Genomic DNA, 25,936 nt, shown 5'->3' with positions numbered 1-25,936 from the left:
GTGGCTTAAACAGGATTGACTTTTATTTCTTTGTTGTGTGAAACTCTGTGCAGGCAGTTCAGGGTGGCATGGTGCTGCATTGCTCTCTGGGACCCGGGACCCTTTTCTCTTGTGGCTCTGCTGTTGGTGACTTAGGACTTACGGTCCAGGAGCAGGGATTAAGGAGGGCTCCAAGCACACAGGCCATCTCCTTCTGAAGAAGCCTTCTGGAAACCGCCACTGAACACCTCTGTGGACAGTCCATTGGCCAGGACTTGGTTACAGGGCTGTGCCTAGTTGCAAAGGAAGTTGGAAATGCAGGCATTATTCTGAGCCACATGTACCCTGATGAAAAATAAAAGGGTTCAATTACTAATTGAAGAGCTCTTGGCCATGCTCCCTGTCCTGACATTCTCCTTCCTGATCACTCTCCTCTCCTGTCTTCATTTCACTGATTTGCCAAGGGTTAAATACAGAGACCCCAAGAGGCTGTGAATTAGCTTTATTATCAGCAGAAGGCAGGGACTTCCAGTCACTTATTCTATTCGACAAATATGTATTGTTATTTATCGAGTGTTTACTCTGCATCAGGCACTGAGCCAAGTCCTGGGGATACAATGGGCAAAATGGGCAGAGTCTTTGTCATTGTGGGGCTACGGTGTAGAAGGGAAGTAGACATTAACCAAATGATGACACAAACACTTAATTATGAACTGTACTTACATCTCAGGAAGGAGAAGAGCAGAGAATCATAGCAATATATACAATAAGGAAGAGGGAGGGGACAGAGGAGGCATCCTGGAGAAGGTAGTTTTTGAACTAGATATAAATAATGGTGGATGTTAACTACAGGAATGAGGACATAGGGAACAGCATTTGCAAAGGCCCTGAAGTGGGAAGTAGCTTGGCTTTTGGGGTCCAAAGCCATGCCAGGTGGCTGCAGGTCAGGCAGGAAAGGGAGCAATGACATGAGATGATCCTGGAACAGCGAGCAGAGGCCAGATTGTGTAGGGCCTCATGGACCATGTTAAGGATTTTGGGTTTAATCCCAAATGCACCGGGGAGCAGAGAGTGATTTTAAGCAGAGGAGTGGCATGATCCAAATGCATTTTTATTTATTTTTAAAATTATTTACTATTATTTTTTGAGGTACTGGGGGCTGAGGATTGAACCTGGGTCTTGGTGTGTGGGAAGCTGGTGCTCAATCACTGAGCCACACTGGCATCCCTGAGTTGCTTTTTTCATGTTTTGCTTATTGTTTATTTTTGTTTTTTTCAGGGGGCACCAAGAACCTAACCCAGGACCTACCATGTGGGAGGCAGGAGCTCAACCACTGGAGTTACATTCATTCCCCCAAATATGCATGTTTAAATGGAGCCTGAGAACCAGTTGGAGTAGTCATGACTGGAAACAGGGAGGTGAGCTCTAGAAGGCTCTGGCAGTGGCCCAGATAGAAGAGGATGGTGACTTTGACAAAGATGGTGAGATGGGGTAGAGAGAAATACGTGGTACAATGCCACAGAAAGACTCAGTCATAAAAGATGGGTGGGTCACTTTCTACTTTTCATGTTAATCCAAACCCTTATATTTCCATCCTCAAAACTCTGGGGGTAGGGAAGTGGACTTGGCCCAATGGATAGGGTGTCTGCCTACAACATGGGAGGTCCAAGGTTCAAACCTTGGGCCTCCTTGACCCGTGTGGAGCTGGCCCACGTGCAGTGCTGATGTGCACAAGGAGTGCCCTGCCATGCAGGGGTGTCCCCCACGTAGGGGAGCCCCACATGCAAGGAGTGCACCCTGTAAGGAGAGCCGCCCAGCGCGAAAGAAAGTGTACTGCCCAAGAATGGCACCGCACACATGGAGAGCTGACACAGCAAAGATGATGCAACAAAAAGAAACACAGATTCCCGGTGCCGCTGATAAGTATAGAAGCGGTCACAGAAGAACACACAGCGAATGGACTAGAGAGCAGACAACCGGGGTGGGGGGAAGAGGAGACAAATAAATAAAAAATAAATCTTTGAAAAAAAAAAAACAACTCTGGGGGTGGAGGGTGTTCTTGGCCAGTGGGTACCCATCTGACTTGTGCTACCCTGGGGTCAGTTAGTACACTCCATGGCAGCTGATCCCATCTCTCTCTCCCTGCTCTTGACTGATTCAGACCTAGCATCGCTCGGCTTTGCTTTGCCCAGTTAATACCCGTGAGGTTGCATTGTTACATGGCTACATCACTCTAATTCAAAATTCCATTTCTTTCAGCAACAGGGATTGGGCTTTGACCATGGTTCTGGGAATGTGTGAATCCACAGAGCAGTTGCTAGACTCTAGTGGGCAAGACACATTTATAAACAAATACATGCAATACAGGGCAGTGTTGGCTGCAAATGAGACAGAGGCAAAATGCTATGAGAACTCTGGGAAGACTTCTTGGAAGGGGTGAGTTGAGTTGGGCACTGGAGAATAGTCAGGACCTCAACAGGCAGATATGAGATATTGTGCCGGGCTTCAAAATGCTGGCTATATTAGTCAGCCCTTTTTCTGTTGCAAATGAAATGAAACTCAAACTAGCTTAAGCAAAAAGGGGATTTGTTTCTTTCGAATGTCTGGAAAATCTCAGGGTTGTCGTTTCAGGCATAGCTGGGTCCAGGGACTCAACGCTCAGTCTCTCTCTTTAGGCTGTGTCTCTGTGTGTAGGCTTCTGTGTCAAACAGCACTCCCCACACAGCAGAGAGATCGCGGCTGGAAGCTAAGCCCGCAGGCTTATGTCTTCTGATCGAAAAGGAGAAGCACTTCTCCCAAAGTCCCAGAGGCCATATAGCAAATTTTGAAGGAGTGATTGGCTCTACTTAGGTCATCACTTACTCTTGCCTGGACTAGTCACTGGGCCTTGGAGCTGTGATGCTTCATTCAATCCAGCCAGGTTGCCTGGGTGCCCCTGCAGGTGGGAGGAGGGGACTGAGATGAGACAGTTCCATCAGGACCTCATGGACTACTGGAGGGAGGTTCCTCCCAATACAGGGATAGGGCACCCAAAGACTGTAAACATATGCAGCTCGCCACCCCAAGGAGACTGAGCTCCAACTTACAAGCAATAGGGAGCCCCTGGAAGCTCCGTCAGGGATCAGTCTGGCACCTGTGCAGAGATAAATGGGAGAGTAAAGGGTGACTGGAGGTAGATGAACCTTCAGGGAACTAAGTTACTCCACGTGAGAAATGACAAGGACCTTTTGGGAGAGGAGACACAGTTCATACGTGGTTCAATTTGTCAGAACCATTTTAAAAGGGGGGAACTGAGGCAGAGAGTGAGAGAGAACCCCAGTGACTGCTGAACTCAGGAATCATGCGAAAAATCTATCTAGTAGAAGGACATGTTTCCCTCCTCTCAGGGATGGGAGCTGATGGAGAAATAATCCCTGTCCTCAAGTGAACTTGGATTTCTCTTAAGAATGTGAGCTGTTTCCCAGATAGAGGGAGAGATGTTACATCATTCATTCATTAATTCATTCACGTAGCCATATACCTAACATTCACTGAGCACCTACTATATGTCAGCAGCTACTATATTTTATGTCTGGCAGGAGGTACAGTGATTAGTAATGATGTTGAGGAGAAGAAAAATTTATTGAGCCCTTGGGCATTGGGCTAAGTGCTTCTATGCGCAGCATCTCAATTTATTCCTCACAAAAACCCAATGAGGTAGTTACAATTATTACCCCCATTTTATAGAGGAGGAAAGATGAGGTTGAAAACAATATAATTTTTGTTATAGTCAACAGGGGTTTACAGACTGGAAAACAAATCAGGAAAACAGGGAGCTAAGTGCTTTGGGAACACGCAGAAGCCTCTCAGTCTGGTGATGGCGAGGTGTGGTTACAAAGAGCAATTCGTAACACTTGTGGTTTGAAATGGGCCCAGAAGGATGATGAGAAGTGAACCAGGCAGAAGGAATAGCAGGCACCAAGGTGAAGAGATGAGAAAATGCAAATGAGGTATGATGGGAGTGCAGGGGTTGGAGGTGAGGCTGGACAAGCCTGCAGGAGACAGGCTGCCAGGTGCCCTGGGCAAGCAAGTACAAAATGTGCAGAAAGTGAAGCAGCCCTGGGACCGTCTTAGGCTTTTGGGAGGTTTCCCTGAGGCTTCAAGCAAATGACATGCAAATCACCCTGCTTCTCAGCAGCGCCCTCTGGGACTGCTGTTACGAGGACAGGTCATCTTACTCCCTCAATCCCTTCCCAAGGCACAGGAGGGAGGGGTGTTTTTTGCCTGAGCTGTAGCTGCTTCCAGCCTCCAGCCTCACCTGCTGGCATAAGACACTCTGCCAACCCCTAAAATTTGGCGTGCTTCAAAGTTGCTTGATCCAACCTGGGGAAGGAGGGAGGAAGGCTCTTGCGCTCCCAGCACAGCTCTGCAGTCCCTAAAGCCCTGTGGAGCAGTGACCACTCTCCCAGTTCCCTCCTGCATCTTCCCTCTCTGATTCCAAAACTTCCCCACCCAGGCCTCACCCTCAAAATGAATCCTCCCCCACATTACCTGTTCCCCATCAATGGAGAGGACCCTGGGAACCCCATACTGTGGTTCTGGTTCCACCTCTACTACGAGTTTGCGGTATGACCTTGGACCAGTCAGCTTTTTCTCTGGGTCTTAAGTTTGCCATCTGAGAAACTACTTTTGAAAATCTATAGTCCAGTTTTGGATAGATGGCCTCAGTTTTTATTTCTGGGGGGTGGGGCGGCACAAACCCAAAGCAGCACATCCAGCCTCTAACTCAAGGAGGTGAAAGGTATTAGCGGTCTCTGGAGAAGAGAGCAAGGAAGCCGGCCAGCTGCTGAATGCAGTGTGCGAGCGCTAGTGTCGGAGGCTCGGGCTTTAGGTTTTAAGCAGGAGACAGAGGGAAGACGGGCAGGCAGCGCTGGAAGGCTTCTTTCTGGAGGAGGGGGCATTTGAGCAAGGGTTTGAAGCATGGGTATAGTTTGGGAACGAGTGATGTCCGGAGGTTGTGAATCTCTGGAAGACCGTTTAGGGGTGGGGTTTGCGAGGGAAGGGAGGTTTGGTCCCAGACCTTTTTCCAGTCACTAACTCCGCGTGGACGTGCGGTTCCTCCAGAGGTCGCTGTTCCCCAGGAATCCGTTCCCAGCGTCCGCCCGCGAGCCAGGGTTCCCACTGCTTTTACAAGGCTTGCGGGGCTCCGCAGCCGTCCCCCGAGGGGAACAGGGCCCCAGCAGTCTTTCCCCCGCGCACGCGGGGACTTACAGCCTCGCGGGTTACGCTGGCCTGGCCTGCCAGAGGCTAAACGAGACGGCGCGCGCTCGCTGTGTACGGAGACATGGCCCGGAACCCTCTCCCTCCTGCCCCGCTAGAGTCCCGAAGACACTGCTGATCCCGCAACGTGACCTGTTATCGGTAGGAAGGAGCCTCCTGGCTCCCCGGCAGCGAGGTCCCTGCACGTACTCAGGGCATCTCCTCTCCCTCTACTCCCCACCCACCTTAGTCCCAAACGCGCACCCCACACGGCCTTCCTTTCCCGCCCAGGTCTCGCTGCTGGCCTGGAACGGCTTTGCAGTCCTCGGCCAGGTCACTGCCAGCTTCAGGCTCAGGGGAAAAAGTTTGGCCTGGACATAATGCTGGTACAGCACGTGCGGTCGGGAGCGCAGGACGCGGGGGCAGGCGCCGGTCGTTCACCGGCAACCTCGGGCACACAGAGCCCCCGTTGCCCAGAGGGTAGGGACACAGACACACACGAAAACACAGAAACGGATCCGAGGACCTGAGGACCCAGAGACCCATAAGTGCACGCTCGGACACCCGTAGGGTCAGACAGACCCTAGGGACCTCACCGGAACACAGGCGCAAGCTCTGACACACATGGGAAATTCAACCCCGCCTCCGGTGGCACAGCAGCCGCCAAAGGTGCACAAGCTTGCCCGGCGGCGGTAGCTGAGCCTCCCGCGGATCTGCGAAGCCGGCGCCCAAGGTCTGCCGATTTGGCGGTAGCAGGGTCTGCTTCGGACACTGGTGAGCCGAGGCCGACTCGGGCAAAAACCGTCACCAGGTCCTCACTTTTCCAACAGCCATGAGTCGGTGGAGAGCTGTTTTCATCCTCTTCTGAGCCTGCACCCTCTTCCCACGAATGAGAATCTACAGCTGCGGCGACGCGCTCAGGTCTCGATCGCAGCGCAGTGCTGGGGGTCGGATGCCTGGGAGTGCTGTGTACTCTAGCGAGCCTCGTAGTCCTGGGGGTGGGCGAAGCTGGAAGGGGACCGCGGCCAGCTGTAACGGATAGAGGGAGATGGAAAGGCACAATCTCGAGCTTTCCCACGCTGAGTCGTGGGGGGTGGGGTGAGGGTTACCGCAAAGGCGCCCGGCCCTGGGCACGGGGCAGGTGGGCTGCGGGGTGTAGGCGCACTCGCAGGAGTCCCTGTCATTTCTGTGCAGAGGGTCCGGCCCTTCCCTCAACTCCAACCCGGAGTCCTGCTCCCGTGTATAAGGCGTCCCGCAGCCTGAGCACTGACTCTGCGGGGCCACACGATCTGGAACTTCCCTCCACCCATCCAGGCTGGAGAGCTATTGAGTGACTGAAGGGCCGAGGGGAGGACGGGGTCAGGAAATGTACGGGCTGCGGCCGCTGGGCACGACAAAAAACATCCTCTTGCACCAGAGTTGCGGCTCCTTACCGGACAGGGCGAGGGGGCTCTGCGCCGGCCTCGTCGCTTTTCTCCAGGGCTGGCCCGTTTAGTGACTAAAATGAGAAAATACGTGTGTGAGCGCTGCAGACCCGCATCCCAGCCGGCTCGAGCGGCGACTTGCAGCCGGGCTGCGTGGGGAGCGCGTCTGCCCTGGCCCTCGCTGGCAATTCCAAGGCCGGGAAGGCCGCGTGAGATCGTTCCGCGCCGCGGCTGCGAAGAAACTCCGCCTCTAGCTCAGTTCGGCTCTCTGCCAGGTTCACGATCGACTTAATTATATCCGCATAATCGCCGGAGGGCTCCATTGCCCTCTAGCTGAGAAGAGCCTGTCTTCTGGGGCGCTAAGAGCGAGAGGGAGAGGAGGCCCGGCCACCACTGATGGCAACAGATTCTTCACAAGAAGTACTCAACGACATTCCCCGGGTCATCCGAACGTTTGAAGAGGAACCCCAACAGGCGCTCCCACACGTTTCACTCCAATCCTTTCTGGTCTCCTGGAGGGAGCTGGTCGGGCAGTGAGGCAGATGAGGTAGGAAAACTGGGTACGACATTGTAACCATACCGGTAAAGCCTGTCGCCTACCGCTCCTTGGAGGTGTCAGGCACTGGCGCTGGGATCCCGGCTTCCGAAAAACTGCCCAGATATTCGTGGAGGGGGCGACAGACTCACGCGGGGGAGAGACACACCTAAAGGGGTCGAAGAGGCTCAGCCGTGGACGGGAAAAGCTGTAGCCACGAGAGAAGCGAAGAAACCTAAACGAATCACGAATTCTGGGCTCGTCCTTTTCCCAGCCAGCCCCTTGTGCACCCACGCCTCCCACTGTTTAAAGTAAATAGGCTCAAAGCCTTGGGAGGAATTAGGGGGTCCCAGAAAACTCCCCTTTCCAGGCTCATCTGGAGCCGGGTTAGGGGCTATACGGGATTATTTGGATAAATACAGGACTACTGGGCCCCGAGTCGGGACACCTGAGCCCAACCCCACTTGGGGCCCCTCAAAAGCTAGGTAAGTCACATGGTCTTCTAAGCCAGAGTTTCTACCCCTGGATGTGTGTGTGTGTGTGTGTGTGTGTGTGTGTAGGGGTCTGGATGGTTCCTTAAGATCATGCCCCAACTCCACCCTGCAGATTAGAGAGTCCTGTACCCTCTTTCCCCAACCTGGGTCTCAGGAACAGCAGGGCCAGGCAGAGGCTAGGGCTGGTAGACTGCACCTGCTCAAGAAAGAGTCTTGCCTAGAGGATCAGTCAGGGTAACTGGGCAGCAAACGTACCCACTTGTGCACCAGCTAGTTAGACTCTGACTCTGTGCAAGAGACTGAAGCCTGGGAGACCAGGGGAGTCCTGGCAAGGAAGGAAGCTACTGGTGCACAGTTGCCCTTGTTAGAAATAAAGACATTGAGAAGGTGAGATAAAGCAGGATGATGGCATTTTCCAGATGCTAGCAGAGCTGAGCTGGCTTGGAGTTGGTGTGTGGTCAATAGTGGGAGGTGTCTATGGGTGGGTGCAGAGGGGTCCTGTGAGTGTGAGAGAGATTTCCACATAAGAAAGAGCAAGCTTGGGATAAGTGTAGGGCTGCCAGATAAAATAAAAATGCTAAACCTAACAACCTTAGCTTTCTGAGTTTATCTGGACTTATGCAAGTAACTTGTCTCCAGAGTCTTTTTTTTTTCCCCAGGAGGGCCCTATCATTCAGAATTCCAATTCCAGGGCTACTACTCTCTGACCAAATTCCTGTCCATGGCTTGAGATCTCTTCTCCTTCTGTCAAGGACAGTCTATGCAGACCCAGCACACTCAGTGGTTCCCCTTGGCCAGAGGGCCCAGAGGACTCGCTCTCCTGATGGTATCCAGATGGTTGGCGGGATGGAGAACTCCATCCTGAGACGAGGGTTATAACTCGGCCCTGCTCTATTTGGTTGTGTGTCCCTTCCCCTTCCCTGGCACTCTGCTGCCCCAGGTATACTTGACAATGTCCATAGATTGGACATTGCTGGTAGATGCTCACATCAACTCTGCTGAGACCCAACCTGCTGGGGCAGCAAATTCTGTCCCACCCCTGCTCCCAGCACTTTTCCACAGGGGCCCTAATTCAGCCCAGCAGATGAGGAGGATCAGAAAGCATGCGCAAGGAATTTGGGCCTGCCCCGGGGCTGGAGGTCCCGTGGGTGGACCACACCCTGCTTCACCCTTTTCTCTCACAGAGACCAGTGCCCCAAGCCCCCATAGTGTCCCGCATGCCCTCTTACCCTCTTCCTACATAGCCCAAAGCAAGATGGCTAATTTTATGTGCTAGCTATGAGGTAGTGTTTTCTGACATTTTTACTGAGGACAGAGGCACAGAGAGGTTAGAAACTTTGCCCACGATGACAGAGCTAGTAAGTGGTGAGGCCAGGACTTGAGCCCTGATAGCCTGACTTCAGGCTCTCAACCATTATGTAGAGCAGGAGAGTGAGGATCGGAAGGGGAAGTAACCTGCGCGCGGTCACACGGCCTTGAGGCAGCGCGAGGCAGCGCAGCGCAGCTGGGTCTCTGGCCACTGCGCGGCGCTGTCCCGGCAGCCGCACCGCGGTCCCGGTAGCCGCACCGCCATCCTCTCAGTTCTTGCCGGGTGTTCAGCGTCGGGAACCATCTCCTTTTTCACCTCTCAGAGGTTGAGACCGGCCCAATCTGAGCTGCGGTTGCTCGTTCTAGATTCCCGGAGGGAGGGCCTGGGGAAAGAGGCCTAAAGAGATGGGAGGGAACCCGGCTGGAGAGAAAGAAAGCGCAGGACCAAGTTAGTGTGCGCGAAATCCTGGGTGATAAAGGCAATCTTGGCCTGGGGCTTGCCCCGCTTCATTGAGGGCGGTGTCCTTTGGGATCCTGCGGTCTCTCTATCGGGTTTAGCGTCCGGCTAAAAAGGCTGGGCGGACCCTACAGTGCAACTAGGCGGGAGAGAGGGGAAACTGCGCTAGGGATTCCCGGACCCATGAACAGTTCAATTCAGGGAAATTCAGTTTCCACAGGGAAACAGAGACAAGAGATTCACGCAGGGAGAGATACAGTCACAGAGTCTGAGACAAACAGATACCGAGACAAAAACGTCAAAGTAAAGGCAAACGCAGAGCGACTGATCGGGTCTGCGCCCTGGAGATGCGACCACAGCGCTACAAAGAAGCTCGGAGCGGGGGTACACAGGCAGGCGGCGGTACACAGGCAGGCGGCGCGCTTCCCGGGGCTCACCGCACACACTCCCGCGTCTGGAGTATCGCAGCGCGGCGAGGGGATGGTTAGCGGGACCCGGGCCTGGGAATTGAGGACAAGGGCGCGGCCGGAATCTCTCACCTCAACGCAGTGGCAGGCTGTGAGCGCCAAGTTTGCTCCTCGCGATCACTCAGGTTCGCCCCCACTTTAGGCTGGAAGCCACTAGGGCCCCGGCTGGCCCCGCTCCGGCGGCGTTGATCCGGGCGTTTCAGGCTCCTGCGCGCGCTCCAACTTCTTCTGGGTCTTGGCAGTCCAGGAGCCGCCTTGGGGACACGATGGGTGGGGGCTGTTGCCACTTCTCTCGGCTCTGGCTGGCGTCCGCGTGAGCTCTGGCTTCCAGGGTCTACGCGCACTGAAGGCGGCGGTCGCTGCGGAAAAGACCCCGACCCGCCTCCAGCCACTCAAGCCCAGCTCTTGCCGCGGCGACGGTTTGTTCCCGCCAGGCCCCTGCGCCAAGGCGCTCCGCCCGCCCCCTCCCGTCCCGCCCCACCGCGCTTAGGGAGCTCCGCCCCGGGTCCGCGGCTCTTCCGCCTTCGGCAGCCGCTAGGCGGGAGGGACTAATTCTCCGACCCCAGGGGACTGAGGGCCGAGACCCGCCAAGGTAAGGGAAGGCCTCAGTTCTTCGCGCCGCGCGCCGGGTGCAGGCCTCGGCTCCGCTGCCAGCCCCCGGGGCCGCGGGAGAAAGCGCCAGTCGGGTGCGCTCCGGGAGGCGAGAGCGGCCGAGTTGGGCCACCAGGGGGCGCTGTGGAGCCGGGGGGGTCACCCCTCCCTGCTTCCCCTAGCCCCCCGCCCCCTCCCCGCCCGCGCGCAAAACACACTCGCCCAGAGGCGGCGCGGCGGAGCCCGAGCCGCGGCCGGAGCTGAGCCGGAGAGCGGCGGTGGCGGTGGCGGCACCATGACCCTGGGCAGCTGCTGCTGCGAGATCATGTCCTCCGAGAGCTCCCCGGCCGCGCTGTCCGAGGCCGATGCAGACATAGACGTGGTGGGCGGTGGCAGCGGTGGGGGGGAGCCCCCAGTCCGCTCCGGGCCCCGCGCCCCCCGGGACGTGCTCCCCCACGGCCCTGAACCTCACCCGGAGGAAGCCGAGGCAGACGCAGCTGAGGACGAGGAGGAGTCGGCCGGCGAGCCCCGCGCTCTAGCGCCCCGGGGGTCGGCGGCCGCAGCGGGAAGCCCGGGACCAGGCACAGCGGCGGCCCGGGGCACCGCGGGGCCCGGGACGGGCCCGCCGTCGGGGGGTGCGGCGACGCGGAGCCCGCTGGTGAAGCCGCCGTACTCGTACATCGCGCTCATCACCATGGCCATCCTGCAGAGTCCCAAGAAGCGCCTGACGCTGAGCGAAATCTGCGAGTTCATCAGCGGCCGCTTCCCCTACTACCGGGAGAAGTTCCCCGCCTGGCAGAACAGCATCCGCCACAATCTTTCGCTCAACGACTGCTTCGTGAAGATCCCCCGCGAGCCGGGCAACCCGGGCAAGGGCAACTACTGGACGCTGGACCCGGAGTCGGCCGACATGTTCGACAACGGCAGCTTCCTGCGGCGCCGCAAGCGGTTTAAGCGGCAGCCGCTCCCGCCGCCGCACCCACATCCTCACCCGCACCCAGAGCTGTTGCTGCGTGGCGGGGCCGCGGCAGCCGGGGATCCCGGCGCCTTCCTGCCGGGTTTCGCCGCTTACGGCGCCTATGGCTACGGCTATGGGCTGGCGCTCCCGGCCTACAGCGCACCCCCGCCAGGTCCGGCCCCGCACCCGCATCCACACCCGCACGCGTTCGCTTTCGCCGCCGCCGCCGCGCCTTGCCAGCTGTCGGTGCCCCCAGGCCGTGCCACCGCGCCTCCACCCGGACCCCCAACGGCCTCGGTGTTCGCCGGCGCAGCCTCGGCTCCGGCCCCGGCCCCTGCTCCGGGCACCGGGTCGGGTCCGGGCCCCGCAGGCCTGCCCGCCTTCCTAGGCGCGGAGCTGGGTTGCGCCAAAGCCTTCTATCCCGCGTCACTGAGCCCTCCTGCAGCCGGCACCGCAGCGGGTCTGTCCACCGCACTCCTGCGCCAAGGCCTCAAAACGGACGTGGGCGCTGGTGCGGGTGGCGGGGGCTCTGGGGCCGGGCAGAGGCCTTCCTTCTCTATAGACCATATCATGGGACACGGTGGCGGCGGGGCAGCACCCCCGGGTGGCGGCGACGGCTCCCCGGGATCGCCTTTCGCGACAGCCGCGGGTCCTGGGGGTCAAGCCCAGGTCTTGGCCATGCTGACTGCCCCGGCCCTAGCTCCGGTGGCCGGCCACATCCGCCTCTCGCATCCCGGGGACGCGCTCCTGTCCTCAGGGCCTCCTTTTGCCGGCAAAGTCGCCGGCCTCAGTGGCTGCCACTTCTGACCGAGGCAGGCTCCTGGCCAGCTAGGCCAGCACTCCTCAGCCTCTCCCGGGAGCTCCTGCGGTCCCAGCGGAACTCAGGGAGTCTATTTATGAAGAGTCTCCAGACCTTGGACCGGCGCGAGTGGCTTGGCGCTTAGGGCTCCACGCTCAGAATCTCGCCGTTGGCTGGGACCAAGCGGGCTCCACCGCTCAGGGAGAGGCCCGGGTCCACGCGACGAGGTCGCGAGCAACGTTCCCTAGCCAGTGTGAGCATTAAAAGGTTGGGGTGGGAGGGAGTGAGCTTTCGCTTTTTCCCAGCCTCTGCGCTTCTCGGCAGCCCAGAAAAGAATGCTTTCTCGGAGAGATCCCGCCAGAAACACCAACTGCGCTGAGAAATCTCCCTGTCTGCCTCTCCCTCACTCCTTGCCCAACGTTGAGGCCCTGCTTGTCGAATATTATAATTTAAAGACACCTATTATTCGCTTTGTGCTTAAAAGAAAAAAAAAGTCAACTTTTTTGTTGTTGTTGCTGTTCTTCAAGGAAGTTGGTTCCCTCTGAAGCCTAAGGCAGTGTCTACGCAGACAAAGCTGAACCGAGAGCTGTCACAGGGAACTCCACAATCCCTGCGGAAACCCCCCTCTCACTCCACAGAGGAAAAATCTCTTTTTTTCATGTTTGGGTGCTTTCAAAGGAACTTCCCCCCTTTCCCGTGGCCGGCTGGGTCCAGCCATCCAGAGCCAGTAGCATTTGCAGGATTCTACTCTGCCCCAGGTCCTGCCATATTTATTGTAGCTAAAGGCAATAAGCTTGGGGTGGGAGAGGAGGGTCCCGGCCAGGAACTGGAGAGGCGTGGGGGTGGGTAAGGGCGTGTGCTGTGGCAGGGGGCCTGTAATTGTGTGTAAATATCTGTACAGCGGGCTGCTAGCTGCATTCTCTGACCACTGGGTGTGCATCGATTTAGACTTCTCCAATGAGGGGAAACTCGTGAAATCGTTTGATGGTTCATTCGGAAAAGAAAAATCTGCCCCATCGCCCATTCCTTCTTGGTGTCATTTGAATAAATGTATGTGAACTTCAGCAGTCACCCGTTCCGTCTGCTTGCCTCTACTCCCTTGTTCCTGTCAGAATTCTCCCAGAAGACCCCCCACCTCTGGAGCAGTTGGGCAGTGAGGCAGAGCCCCTGTGCAACCCAGGTGGGCAGAGCAGGGCTTGTGGTTACTGAATGCAAGCGGCACTGTGGCCTTGGCCTTCAAGCTGCTAGTGAGACCAGGACTTTGGCAAACCTGTGACCCCTCCATGCTTTCATTTTCACTCTGGTGTTTGGAAGGTTTCTGAGGTTGGGCAGAGGGATCTTGTTTCAAATGTACCTGAGGAGTCTTATGTCCTTCTTGTTGAGACTTCAGTGTGGCCTGGGCAGACCTGGGTGCCCAGTGCCCATGGGTCCTATATCCATTAAGTATAATTCGAGGTGAATGAGTCTTGACACATATTCTGTGTACCTCCATGTGGCAGGGGAGGGGGACATTTATGGAGCTTGTGATTTATATTTGGGTTTGACTGGGTCGTCATATATCCTTGCTGTGTGTGTGTATGAATTGTATTTCTGAATGTCTGTATTTTTATTTCTACATGTGTCTAAATGTGATGTGTGTGTTTGTCACTCTCACTGTGTCTGTGTCCTGTAAAAGGAGTGCAGTTTGTCTTTGGCCACTGCAAGGCCTTCCTTGGACTGACCATCCCTCCTTGCTTCCCGCACACGGAACCCTCAGAGTAAAGGTTTTAGATTGGGGACTGTAATATCTTTCTCTTCTCCAGATAGAGGGGGGTGCACTGAGCTAAAAGAGAGCGTCATGGGGCCTCACTCTGTTAGTTTAATTCTTTCCAACCCTTGAGCCATGATACTCATAGTCAGAACCTGCTGCCTGAGTGCAAATCCACTGGGCTGGCAGGAGTCTGCCACAAGCCCGCTGAGCCATCCAGCTCCCCGCCTGTGCCTGGGACTCTCGGGGGTCAGGCTTGCATGCGTGTCAGATGAGAGGTGATACTTTGGGTGAAGCAAAGATGGATGCTCAGCTCTTCTCCCTGTGCATTCAACTGAGATCATAGGAGACAAGAATGCGGAGGTACAGGAAGAGGCAGTCCAGTCTTCACAGATGAAGTGACAGAGACAGAAAAGGAAGAAGACAGACTCAGATGCAGAGAACTTGAGAGAGGGCCCTACAGAAAAAGGATCAGAATCAGGACTAGGGTGGGAAGAGCGCACCTGGGCTAGGGAAGGGTTGTTGGGACTTCTGCTTTGCCCGCCCGCTTCACCAATGGAGAGATAAGGGGCGAGGGACATAAGGTAAATAAAATGCAATCTCTGTGGAGGCAAGGTGCCCTCTTTCCATCTTGAGAGACTGGGATGGGAGGAAGGTTGAGAGCAGCGGACAACCTTACCACCATTTTACAAAAATGTCCCAGCATGAGTAAGGTTCAGTTCATTGGTAAAAAGGAGAAAATGCCTGCTGATATTGGGGTAATGGTCTCTGGCTGGCTAGCTGCTTCCTTGACTCCTGTTCTGAGTTTGATTTCTTTTTACTGGAGGAAGCTTGTCCTCAGTAAAGCACCGTGTAGCTACATGATCTCGTTTACCGTGAATATATGGCTTCCAGATAGTGGGTTAGAGATGCGTGTAAATGATTTATCATTTGGCTTTTCCTGTCTAGAGGAGAGAAAATAAATGCAACAGAATTCATATCTGATGGTGCGGAGATAGATGAGGTACTTCCACCACTGCTACTCCTCAGTGTGTCTGGGTGAAGGTGTGTGTGTGTGAAATTTTCTGAGCATATTGCATGGTGTGGTTTCTATGTGTGTGCGCAAGATCTGTATCAGAAAGAGGCAGATGTAAGAGGATTAGGGAAGAGTGAGATGTGCCCTTCCGGCGCCTTCTAGGGAGAACGGAGCTCAGACCTATGACTCAGATCCCACTCTCCCAGTGGGCCACGGGGGTTGATTTCAAAAAGGCCAAACCTGGGCCAGATAGAATCATGGCTGAAGACTGAAGACCTGAGGGGGCACTGATATTCAACTGGCTTTGGGAAATGCTCAGGAAATTGCTGAGGAAACTGCAGAGACTTCAGGAGTGGAAGATGGGAGAGGGAGAGTGTTTGGAATCTGGGACTCCTTTCGGTTGTGTGGGGGTAGACCCTGTGCCTCAGGGGCTGGCAGTGGCCCACCGGGGAGCTGGACTGGAGGGAAGGGCAAGGAGGAGAGTGAGGGCGTTGTGGAACTGGTTCGGTAGAGTTCTCCTGGCTTTTTCCCCCTCAGACCTGGTGGGTTCAGTGGGTGCCCCCTCCCACCCTGTGGGTGCATAGGGTGGCGTTCACCGTAAGGAGGCTCACTTAGGGGGCTGGCCTCCTGGGGGGAGAAACAAGCCATTTCATCTCCGATCGGCTCCTGTGGGTATCTCCAGGCCCGGGTGGAGGCAGCCGAGCCTCTGCCCTCCCCACAGCCCCAACAATCGGTGACAATAATAAGAAAATATCCAGGGCGCACCTTCATTTCTCGAGGTGAGAAAAAAAAAAGCCAAGAAATCGGCCTCGGGTTCAGAGAGTGCTGCTGAGAGCGGGCAGTTTAAAAGGGAAGAAAATTGGCGAATTTCACTGGTCAATTTCACTTCATTTCGTTCAATTTCGTTCAATTTCATTCCTTTTCATCCGGCGCCGCGAGGCCCGAGGCCACAGGAGGGGGAGGAGGCATTTCCGGACAGAATTTCCCCCGTCTTGCAGATTTACTTTTCTAGGATGGTGAAGAATAACCTTGGTTCTCAAACTTTGAAATACATTTTTCAGTCACGGCTAAGGGCAGGCATTTTATTTTATGTTCTTATTGAGGGGGATCTGGTTGGGGTGATCAGGGCACATCTCTCCCCACTTCTCTTTCGCAGCCCAATTAAAGCGGTTAATTCTTTTCACCGCCGATCCCCCTCCGCCCCCCAATCTTTCTTTCTTTCTCCAGGGGCTCCCCAGACCACCCAGGAGCCGGAGTTGAGGTGGGGGCGGACACTTCCCCTCCGTATCCAATTTGTTCTCGCCACAGCGGGCGCGTCTTCGTGGTTACAAAGCGCTTTTCCCCTGATGACTTTTTTCCCCTTTTCAAAAACACTTCTTTCTCTCCCCTTCAACTGGCAACCCTCCCCAGGCCCTCCCCTCCTCCCTCTCGGCTCGGGTTTATTTAAACTTCGCCTCCTCCGGCGTCGCCGTAGCGCGCACTTAATGAAGTTGAAGGCTCCGCGAGCCTGGGTGAAGAGGGTTTGGAATCTGTTGAAAGGGGCGTTTTGTGACACTGATTGGGGCGGGGGCGGGGGCGGTCGCGGACCAGACAATGACCGACCAGGCGGGTTTTCCTCCGCACGGGGTCAGGCGAATAAAAAGGGACCCTGCAAAAGAAAGGGAGAAACGATTTGAGTGCGGAGCGTGCCTCGGAACGTTTCGTGCTTAGGGGGAGGTGGGAGGATGCGGCTCCCGGAGGGTCTTGAGGGGCCGGATTCGACGGGCCGGATTAGGAGTTTCATTCGGACTCTGCATCCCGCCAGATAGAAGCGAGTGCGCCTAAATTGTTTCGATACGTGGTTCAAAAGGTCGTCTCGGCTAGGGCCTGGGGATGCGTGTAGGAGGACCAACCAGGATGACGAGACCCAGCCCACATTTGTTCGCGGGGCTGGCGCTCTGAGATTTCCGGAGAAAGGTTTTAGGAGAACTAAAGGTGGGCAGGGGTTTAGCAGGGTAATTCAGCCTCCTAAGCTTTTCGTCTGTCAGGGAATTTCACAACAAAACAAATGCTGATCGGAGTTTCGGAGCAGAATTATCCTGTCGATTAAGGTTAGCGTCGACACGTACCAAGGGAGAAAGCTGTAGCGCGAACCCAGAGGCTGCGGGCTCTGCTTTCGCAAACGGATTTTTCCGCGAGCGAGTGGGCGCGGCGCGGCGCGGGGCGGAGCGGGCACCGCCTCCTTTCGTAGCGGAGCGAGCCGGGCGGCGGGCGGCTGCGGCCGCTGCGGAGGCCCCGAGGCTTCGGATGGCTTGCAAAGGTAGGCGGGCTCCGCTGGTACCTGCGCGGGTGGCTACAATGCGCGCCGACACCCTCCGTGTGGTTTCCGCTCGCAGGACCCCGCTCGCAGCCCTGAGTCCTGGGTGCTGGCGGAGCCGTGTCCTTTCGCTCCACGCGGACTCGGAGCGGAAGTCGCTCGCCGGCTGCCAATTTACATTTCTCCAGGTGGCAGAGGTCTCGGCCGGGTGCCTTCCCGCCGTCCACGCCAGCCTCCCCGTCCCAATTTTGCCCTCCCGGGGGGAGTCGACAAGGTGCCCGCGTTCCCTGCTCCCCTCTTGTCCTGCTCTTGGAAGAAGCGCGGCGGGCGTGGTGCGAGCATCTGACCCTGCAGGGGCGGGCGGCTCGGGAGGATGCGCGCAGCCGCTGCTCCCCGCGTCCCGCGCGTTTCGTCTCGGGAAGCCGGAGCCTCCGAGGTCCGTGCTCGTTTCCCGAAGTTGTAAAATAGCCTCAGGCTGCTGCCACCTCCGGGGTATTTCTGTCTAGGCAGGAGCATCTTGGAAATTGTGATTGCGTGGGTTCTGGAAAGGGTGAGTTATTTGGGGAAGAAAAAGATTAAATCCATCCCTTCGATTCCTAAAAATCACCGCAGAAACAGAAAGGGTACTTAGGATTATGTGTGTAGATACGCCGAACAGCGTGTTGAAGGGGCGAGGACTGGGCGCCCGGGAGAGGGGTTTATGGTCCAGGTTAACTCGCCGCGGCTTACAGAGGGCCCTCGCTCTGCACCCCTGCCCCCCAGCAGGTGTGCTGTGTGGACTCCTAGGCTTAGATGCTTTATCCGTTCAGGTGCAGACGTGCCGGGCCTCACCCGGGGGTGGACCACCCCCACCTCACCTCACCTCACCTCACCCCACCCCACCCTGGCCCGTGTCTTTTTTCCCAGCCATCTCTTCTCTCCGGAGCCCTGGGCTCACGTCTCAACTGCGAGTTCTACGCAAAGGGCCCGGTCTTTTGGAGATCGATTTCGCTCTTCCACGACTCATCCCAGGCAGAGTGGGGCAGGCTCGTGGCCCAGGCTGTGGGAGCTGGAGGTCCTGCGGACCGGACCCGCTCCACTGCCCTCCTTGGAGGGAAAGGACCAGGCCGAGGTCACACAGTGGGTAAGTGGCAGTGCCAGGGAGAGGAGCCAAAATTCTGGACTCGATACAAGAATTCGGATCTCGGGGCTGGTGACTGGTGCGCGGGCCTTGCGCTCGGCTGACGACGTCCCGGCTGCCACAGCCAGCTAGCTATGCTTTGAGGAGTTCCGGGAGAACGTTTCAAGCGACCATTTGTAAACCCGTGGATCTTCCCTACGGCAGTGCGAGGATTGCAAGGCCACTTCTGGGTTCTGATACGCCCCAGGGAGCCGCTCCAGCCTCTGACTTGCAATTTCGACCTTTAGAAAAGTGTGAGGTCAGCTTCAGAGTTGATTTTGTGGCCAGGAGCAGGGTTCCTGGTGAGGATCAGACACAGGCAAGTTAATTTGTCCCCAGCCCTGGAAAACTTTCCCCCTCTGGCTACATCTTGCCACAAGTATTTATTGAGCACCAACTGTGTGCTAGGAATTGCACTGGAGGTACAAACAGTGAACATCTGCCCAGCGTCTCTTTACAAGCAGTCACACTTGGTAACTGCAAAATGAAGGAAAGTCAAAACAAGCAATTACCAGCCTATTTGAGACAAAAAAAAAAAAAAAGAATTGGTGCTTTTAAGGGTTAAGGATGTAGATTTCTACTTTACAGTGATGACAGCCTGTGCGGGTGTGTGTGTGTGTGTGTGTGTGCTTTTGGGTATTTGTGGGTCTGATTGTGTTTGTGTTACAAGGAATGGGTATGTATTCGTGTGTGGGCGACTGTGCTCAGGAGGGAATGTGAATGACTGTGGGTGGGCTGCCATGTGTATTTGTGACTGTTTCAGTATAAGTCCCTGAGTGTGTTCCCCCTTCTTGGGCGGCTGGGGTAGAGGTTAGAGGGATATGGGTGGGGAGGCCAGGGGTGGAGGGTTGGGAATGGGTCTCTGGTGGGGTGCCATGGAGGAGGCCTGACTTCCCAGCCTCTTTTTCCATTCCCTAGCAAAGGCTGCTACCTGTTCACCTTCTCCTTTCTTCCTTCCCCCTGTCATTCAAGGCTGGGAACCGGCAAGGATGGTGCTAAGGGGCGCAGTGATTTGGCTGGCAGTGGAGCAGGCTGGCTCTTGCTGGCCCCTGCTTCCTCCTCCCCACATGGTCCAGCCCCTGCAGACTGCTCTGGCCACGGAAAGGATCCAAGTTGTTTCAGAAGGAGCATTGTACAGAAGGGGAAGATGAAGTCTAGAGAAGGGGAGACAGTTGCCCAAAGTTGCTCGGCAGGATCCTGATCGTAAAATTTGGACCCTGCACCCTCTCTCGCACCAACGCGGATGATTAAGGCCGTCGTTTAGGTATTTTAAGGAAACTGAAAATCCAGCTTCTCCTCTTACACTTGAAGGAAATTTCAAGTGTTGGCTGACCTGTGCATGCTTCTGAGTCTTCCTTCTTTCCCAGATGGGAGGAAAGCTTAGATCAAGGTGCGGGAGAGAAGACAATTTTCGGATAAATCAAGGCATGAAATAAATCACCTTTAGGTGATGGGGGTAGGGGAGGAGGTGGTAGGCTAGCAGAAGCGTCTCCATCTGCTCCGCACCCACAGGTCCCCCAGCCCCAGGCCGTGCAGTACATTGGGCATAAGCAGCCACTTTGCGGTGAGAGAGGGGTTGAAGGAGGATGGTCAGAATTTGTGAATAAATGGCCTCTTTCCCTTGGGGTTTCCAGAGGCAGTAGAGGCAGTAACTTCCCTCCCGTCCTGCCCTTCTGTCGCCTGTCCACCTGGCTGCTCTGACCCTTGCCTCCTGTGCCCCTCCCATCTCTGGGCCTTTCACAAAGTGTAGAATAAAAGCACAAGTCCCGGGGGGACCGAGTCGGAGCTGTGGCTTTGGATCTCTGTTCCTGGGTCGACTCTGGATGTGCGGTGACCTTCAGTGCCTGGAGGCAGGGCCAGCCCTACTGTTGCTTTTTCTGGAGCTGGGGCTGGATTTTTCCTGTGATGTGTTCTCCTCTTCACCATCTCGAAATTCCAGGTCTCACAGGTGCTCGTGCCCCCAAAATGCATTCTTTGAGCAGAAAGAGCCCTAAAGACCCGTACAAAAGAATACTCGGGAGCAGAAACGGTTCCTGAAGGGAGGACAGGCCAAGCGTGTGTATGTGGGGGCAGGGGACAGCATTACCAGGGTTTTGGGGCCCTTTTTCTTCCCTTGGTTGTCCTCGTCTTCCCACCTACCCTGGAGATGATTTTTCACCTAATATGGGGGGGGGGGGAGGGGGGGTAAAGAAGGGCGCCAGGGGGGAGGATTTCTGATTCTAACCCTGACTCTTGTGACTTGGGCCAGTCCTTCTCCCTCACTGGGCCTCAGTTTGTCTGAGAAATAGAGCTTAAACGTTAGTTTGGACAGCATTCTGGGTCTGGGGTCAGTGACTGCTTCTCTCCTCCTCTCTCTAGTAGGGGGAAGGATTCTGGTCGCTCCCTGAGCAACCCTGCAGTGAGGGTGTGGGGTGGGACAGGCTGTGCGGGGACGGAGACCCAGCCCCTGCGGCTGCCTCAGGGCCTCAGGGGCACACCACGGATCGGAAACTTGGCGCTCCTCGCTCCTCGTTTCTGGATCCTTGGGGCTCCATCTGGGACCCTTCTTTTCCTCCCCCCTCCCCCACCCCCACGGGGCCGGGGAGGGCGGCTGAGTCTCCGTAGACAGGCGCCTTGGCCCTCCCTGCTTTCCGCGTACCTCTTTTGTGGAGGAGGGGGAATGTGGGTGAAAGTGATGGCGAGTCATCGCCTGCAGGCTGCGGAGATCTCACCCCTATCCACTGTGTCTCTGCTGTGGCCCTGGGTTGGGTGGCAGTTGAGTAGGAGGTTGGCCCCAAATATGAACGGAACCTGCCACCCAAGCTCCCTCTCCTTGGATCTCAGTTCACCCTGACCCCACCGCCCCCTTCTTTGTGGGAAGCTGGAGGTGGTGTGTGGGGAGGCTGGAGAGGCAGTGTCGACTCTCAGGAGAGGGAAAGCTGGAACCAGGGAGCGGGGCAGAGCTGTCGCAAAGCCTGAGGGGGAGTGGGCTGCGGCCCTGCCTCCTCTCCAAAAGCACCTGCTCCAGGCCAAACTTGAGAACTTCAGGTTTCTTCAGGTTTTGTGGTGTCGATATTTGGAAGGACCCCAAGGTGTGTGTGTGGGGGGGCGGGGACCGCGGGGACCGGGTGGACCCGCCCTGGTGTGGCTTCCCCTGGAGCCAGGGCTGGGTTTTTCTGGTGACGTGTCTCCTTTCCACCTGCATCTCCGATTCCTGGTCTCACACGCGCTCACACACCCACATTAAGTTCTGCGAGCAGAAAGGGTCCCAAAGATACGTGCAAAGAATATTCGGAAGCAGAAGCGATTCGTGAAGGGTGTGGCCCGAGACCTGAATTCCCGAGGCTTCCCGCCCGCCTGTGAGAGGTGCAAGGGCGGGGAGCCCTGGGCTGCGGTTCTTGAAACCCTTCCGACCCCGGATCCCGAGCGCCGGCGGGCCCCAGCCACCTGGGGGCGCCGCTCACCCCAAACTGTCGCGAGCTGATCCTGCGCTGACAAGGACTCATCCTTCGCTAACGGAGGCGACACGGCTCCGACCCGGGCCAACCTTTCAGTCATCGAGGCTGACTCTGCTACCCAGGAAGACTCTGCTCCAAACAAAGCCGACTCAGCGCCACTGTGTGTGTGTGTGTGTGTGTGTGTGTGTGTGTGTGACCCTACTCCGACGCCGCCTGCCCCTGTGCTAACAGGGAAGCCCCTATACTGCCCGAAGCAGCCCCATGCTGACCCAAATGGGCTCGGGCTAACCTTGGCTCTGTGCGCTCCCTCTCAAGGCTGACCCTGCACAGATTAGCTGTGCCATTGTGCTTGCAGGTCCTGTAGCTCTGGCTCAGAAGCAAGGTGGCCTCTCCTTCCCAGCAGAACAGTTGCCGCTTCATTCCTCACCCCTCCCGACCCTTCACGCGGTTCTGGGGCCGCCTATGGGAGAGAAGGCAGTCAGGAGCTGTGCACCCCCTGCAGCGCTGGCATTGGGAGCTTTGCAATCTCAGGAAGGCGGGTGTGGTACCCAGAGTTGCCTGGCTGCCCTCTGTGAGAGTGGGGGCAGGGTGTCTGGGTTCAGAGCCAGCGGAAGGCCCCTGGGGTGGGGAGGGAGAAATCCCAGAAGGGATAGATTCTCTTGAGGCTGAGCATCTTGGGGCCAAGACTGTGAGTGCCTCTATGTGCCTGTGCTGCCTCACCAGAGTCTGCCCCCCCCCCCATACACAGACAGCTTTATCTCTGTGCAATGCTGTCCTCTCCCCAGGCGCAGTCTTCCTCTCTGTAAATGAAATGTGATGAACACAAGATTGCCCCTCATTTTTTGGATTGTTCTTCCATGCCCCCCCTTCAATCTCAAGTCATTTCCACACGTCCTTTATTACCTGCTTTGTGCCTGGTCCTCTGCCCTGCGCTGTGGATACAGTAGTGGGCACAACAGATGTGGCTCCTGTCCTCAGGTGGTGGCAGTTTAGTTGAGGAGAGATATAAATGCATATGATTAAAGCTGAAATATGGACTCTGAAGGGAGAATACACAGAGCTTTGAGAGAATATCTGGAGGAAGTCATTTAGGTGGGAGGGGATCTAATCCCACTCCTGGGGGGCTGGAACCTGTGGGAGACAGGGCCTGTCGCCCCCAGATCCCATCCTCTTTGACTCTGACTCCAGTCTCTGCAACTGCAGGGAACTGGATCCCCTCCCCGGGTGCCACTGCCCATCACAGACAGATCCCAATTTAACAGCCTCCTTGGACACCACGAGGACAGGATGCTCTTCATTGTGACATCCAGGGTATCTTCAGAACCTCGTCTTCTCTCCAGGTCTTTGGAATTGGAAGAGCCAGCCTGCCCCTCAAGGAGAGGGCTAGCTTTGGGAGATGAGCTACATTTAGTTCTGAGATCTCTTTACTCAGCATGGTGTCTGACGTAATTAACATTTGCTGATTGAAAGGGTCATTCTAGGAGACTGTGAATTATCCTTCTGATAAGCCCAGGGTCTAGTTGTTTTATGGTTCAGTGTCTGATTGTGTCTTTTCTCCCTTTCTATCAGGCTCACTCCCAGGACAGGTGCCACCTCCTCCAGGAATCCTTCCCTGCCATACCCCCTTCCTCAACCTGGGGTAGATCCTGTCCCTGGGGCTTCTACAGCCCTTGGTGCTTTCAAAGAACTTTTTGTGGTGTATTGTTTTTTTACTGCTCCACCTCCCTTGCCAGCTGGGGAGCTCTTTGAGGTCAGGAAGTGAATCCGATGTATCCCTTTGTCCCCAGCACTTAGCTCCGGGCCTGGCACATGGCAGGGCACAGGGAGTGTCGTTGCCAGAACAGATGAGTGAATGAATCAACTGCATGAGTGGAAGGGCTCTGAAAGTGTCACATTGCTCAAAGCATGACTTTAATGGAGCAAAATGATGATGAGTGGTGCCTGGTGTGGTGGGAGAGAGGGAGTGAAGAAAGCAGTATTCAGGGCAGGTGCTGGAGGCATCTGAGCCCAGTGTTGCAAGATAACCTGAAGGGAGAGAGGAGACCCTTATTGCTCAAGCACAGTTCACATCCATTCTTTTGTTAAGGAGGTAGTGGGGATTGAATCCAGGACCCCGTACATGGAAAGCAGGTGCTCAACCACTGAGCTACATATACTCCCCAGTGAGAGCTGTTTTGTTTGTTTGTTTGGTTTTTAGGAGGTACTGGGGACCTGAACCTGGGGCCTCATACATGAGAAGCAGGTGCTCAACCACTTGAGCTACATCTTTTACCTCCATTCTTTTTTTTTGTCTTTGTTTTTTTAATGTTACATTAAAAAAAATATGAGGTCCCCATATACTCCCTACCCCCCTCACCCCACTTCTCCCACCATAACAACAACCTCCTCCATCATGAGACATTCATTGCGTTTGGTGAATACATCTCTGAGCACTGCTGCACCTCATGGTCAGTGGCCCACACCATAGCCCACACTCTCCCACAGTCCACCCAGTGGGCCATTCTTACCTCCATTCTTGAGACAAAAGGAGCTTGGGCTGGCAGAGACACCTTCTGAAGTGGGAGCCAAAGAACTGCTTCCCCACCATCCCCACTCTCTCATGGCATGGCAGCTGTCCAGGGAGCAGGCCTGAGCTCTCCAGAGCTGTGCAGAGAAGATACGTTTTTACTACTCAAAAACACAGAAGCTCCGAAGGCCTGTTTGGTTGGGGTTGGCGGTAGGGCGAGGGTGGCAGAGGGAGGGGACGGACAGAGGGAGTGGCTTTCAAGAGCATGGTACAAAGAGGCTGACTCAGTATGGGACCCAGGAAGAGGTATCATTCATCAGGGTTGGAGAGGACACATCATGTTTTTAACCCCTTCGTGACCTCCGGTTTTGTCTGGCTAACAAAACTACAGAGACCTAGAGGGCAGTATAAATTGGTTGGTAATCCAGGATGGGCAGAAACAGTCTCAGAGAAAGGGAAACTGAGGCCCCAATGTGGAAAAGCACTTACTCCGCACCTCCCCCCCCCAAACATATTTCCCAAGGGCCTATTCTGTGTGGACCTGGGCCAGGCCGTGTGTGTGTGTGTGTGTGGGGGGGGTAGACCTGACTCAAACAGCAGTTCCTGGACTCCTCACCTGCCTTTCCCTCCAGCAAACATTTACTGCTCGTCCTGGGGCTGGACATCCCTAGACTAGGCCCCTTGCAGGGGTGGAGTAGGGTGTAGGTTAGGGGCCTGGAAGGGAATGTATACAACTTCCTTCCCTTGGGTGAGCTTACAGCCTGATAGCTGTGAGTCAAGTTCGATCATCCTTGGTGGTCCAAGTCAGCAGCAGTTAAGATCTGTGAGGAAATCGTAGAGGGGAGGATACACAGGACACTTCCTGGAGGAAAATAGCATTTGAGACAGGCCTTGAAGGCTGGAGAGAATTTGGGTAGTAGAAGGTTGGGGCGAAGGGAGGCCACCCAGGGCATTCCATCCTTTATGATGATAAGGGCAGTTGGGGGAGCTAAGAGTGAGCCCAGAGTTCATGAAAGCTCAGAGGTGTCGCCTCCCCTTCCCCATGTCACGTGGATTCCCTGTTTATTATAAATGATCCTCAAAGTCTCAGTACTTTAACAAATAGAGCCCAAATGTTGGACTGGTGGTGGTGGTAGTACGGGAGGGGGCATTTTGTGCTGCATAGCCATTCAGGGACCCTGGCACCTTCCTTCTGGGAGCTTTGTGACTCTGTGGGAGGAATTCTTATCTTTTCTTGCACTGTGGACTGCCCTGGGCAGTCTAGTGAAGTCTTTGATTGCTGTAGAATGAAGATTTCAAATGCTGTAGAATGAAGATTTCAAATGCTTAAAAGCACATTCACAGGGCTACAAAGAAATCAATTACATTGAAATTCAAGTATTAAAATATTTAAAAAATAACACTTGTGACAAAACAGTGAAATAAATTGGTGGTATAATAATAAAATGACAAGCTAAATAAAATTTGGCAATGAATAATCACTGCAATTTCAAAATGTGTTCAGCATAAATGACCTTTGGCTGTTT

At 55.5% G+C, this 25,936-nt stretch overlaps 1 protein-coding gene and 1 long non-coding RNA gene across 2 annotated transcripts; one reads left to right on the top strand and one right to left on the bottom strand.

Moving 5' to 3' along the window:
• On the bottom strand, positions 1 to 10,289 carry LOC101428764 (uncharacterized). The gene is made up of 6 exons (XR_009187217.2): positions 9,975 to 10,289; positions 6,651 to 9,375; positions 6,037 to 6,246; positions 3,066 to 3,112; positions 2,842 to 2,914; positions 1 to 272 (listed from the first exon to the last, which is right to left on the bottom strand). It is a non-coding gene; the product is annotated as an uncharacterized lncRNA (long non-coding RNA).
• Positions 10,290 to 10,716: 427 nt separating this feature from the next.
• On the top strand, positions 10,717 to 13,379 carry FOXD2 (forkhead box D2). The gene has a single exon (XM_004447002.2). It carries the CDS (start codon positions 10,789 to 10,791, stop codon positions 12,256 to 12,258), a length of 1,470 nt encoding a protein of 489 aa, XP_004447059.1. The 5' UTR covers positions 10,717 to 10,788; the 3' UTR covers positions 12,259 to 13,379.
• Positions 13,380 to 25,936: the final 12,557 nt, after the last annotated feature.

The sequence above is a fragment of the Dasypus novemcinctus genome, chromosome 9 (genome assembly GCF_030445035.2).
Source record: "Dasypus novemcinctus isolate mDasNov1 chromosome 9, mDasNov1.1.hap2, whole genome shotgun sequence".
Classification (NCBI taxonomy): domain Eukaryota; kingdom Metazoa; phylum Chordata; class Mammalia; order Cingulata; family Dasypodidae; genus Dasypus; species Dasypus novemcinctus.
The sequence above is the reverse complement of the archived record's forward strand: the minus strand, read 5'-3'. Positions and strand labels throughout refer to the sequence as shown.

Coding starts and splice junctions, on each gene's coding strand:
- FOXD2 (XM_004447002.2), top strand. CDS start 10,789: ATGACCCTGGGCAGCTGCTGCTGCGAGATCATGTCCTCCGAGAGCTCC.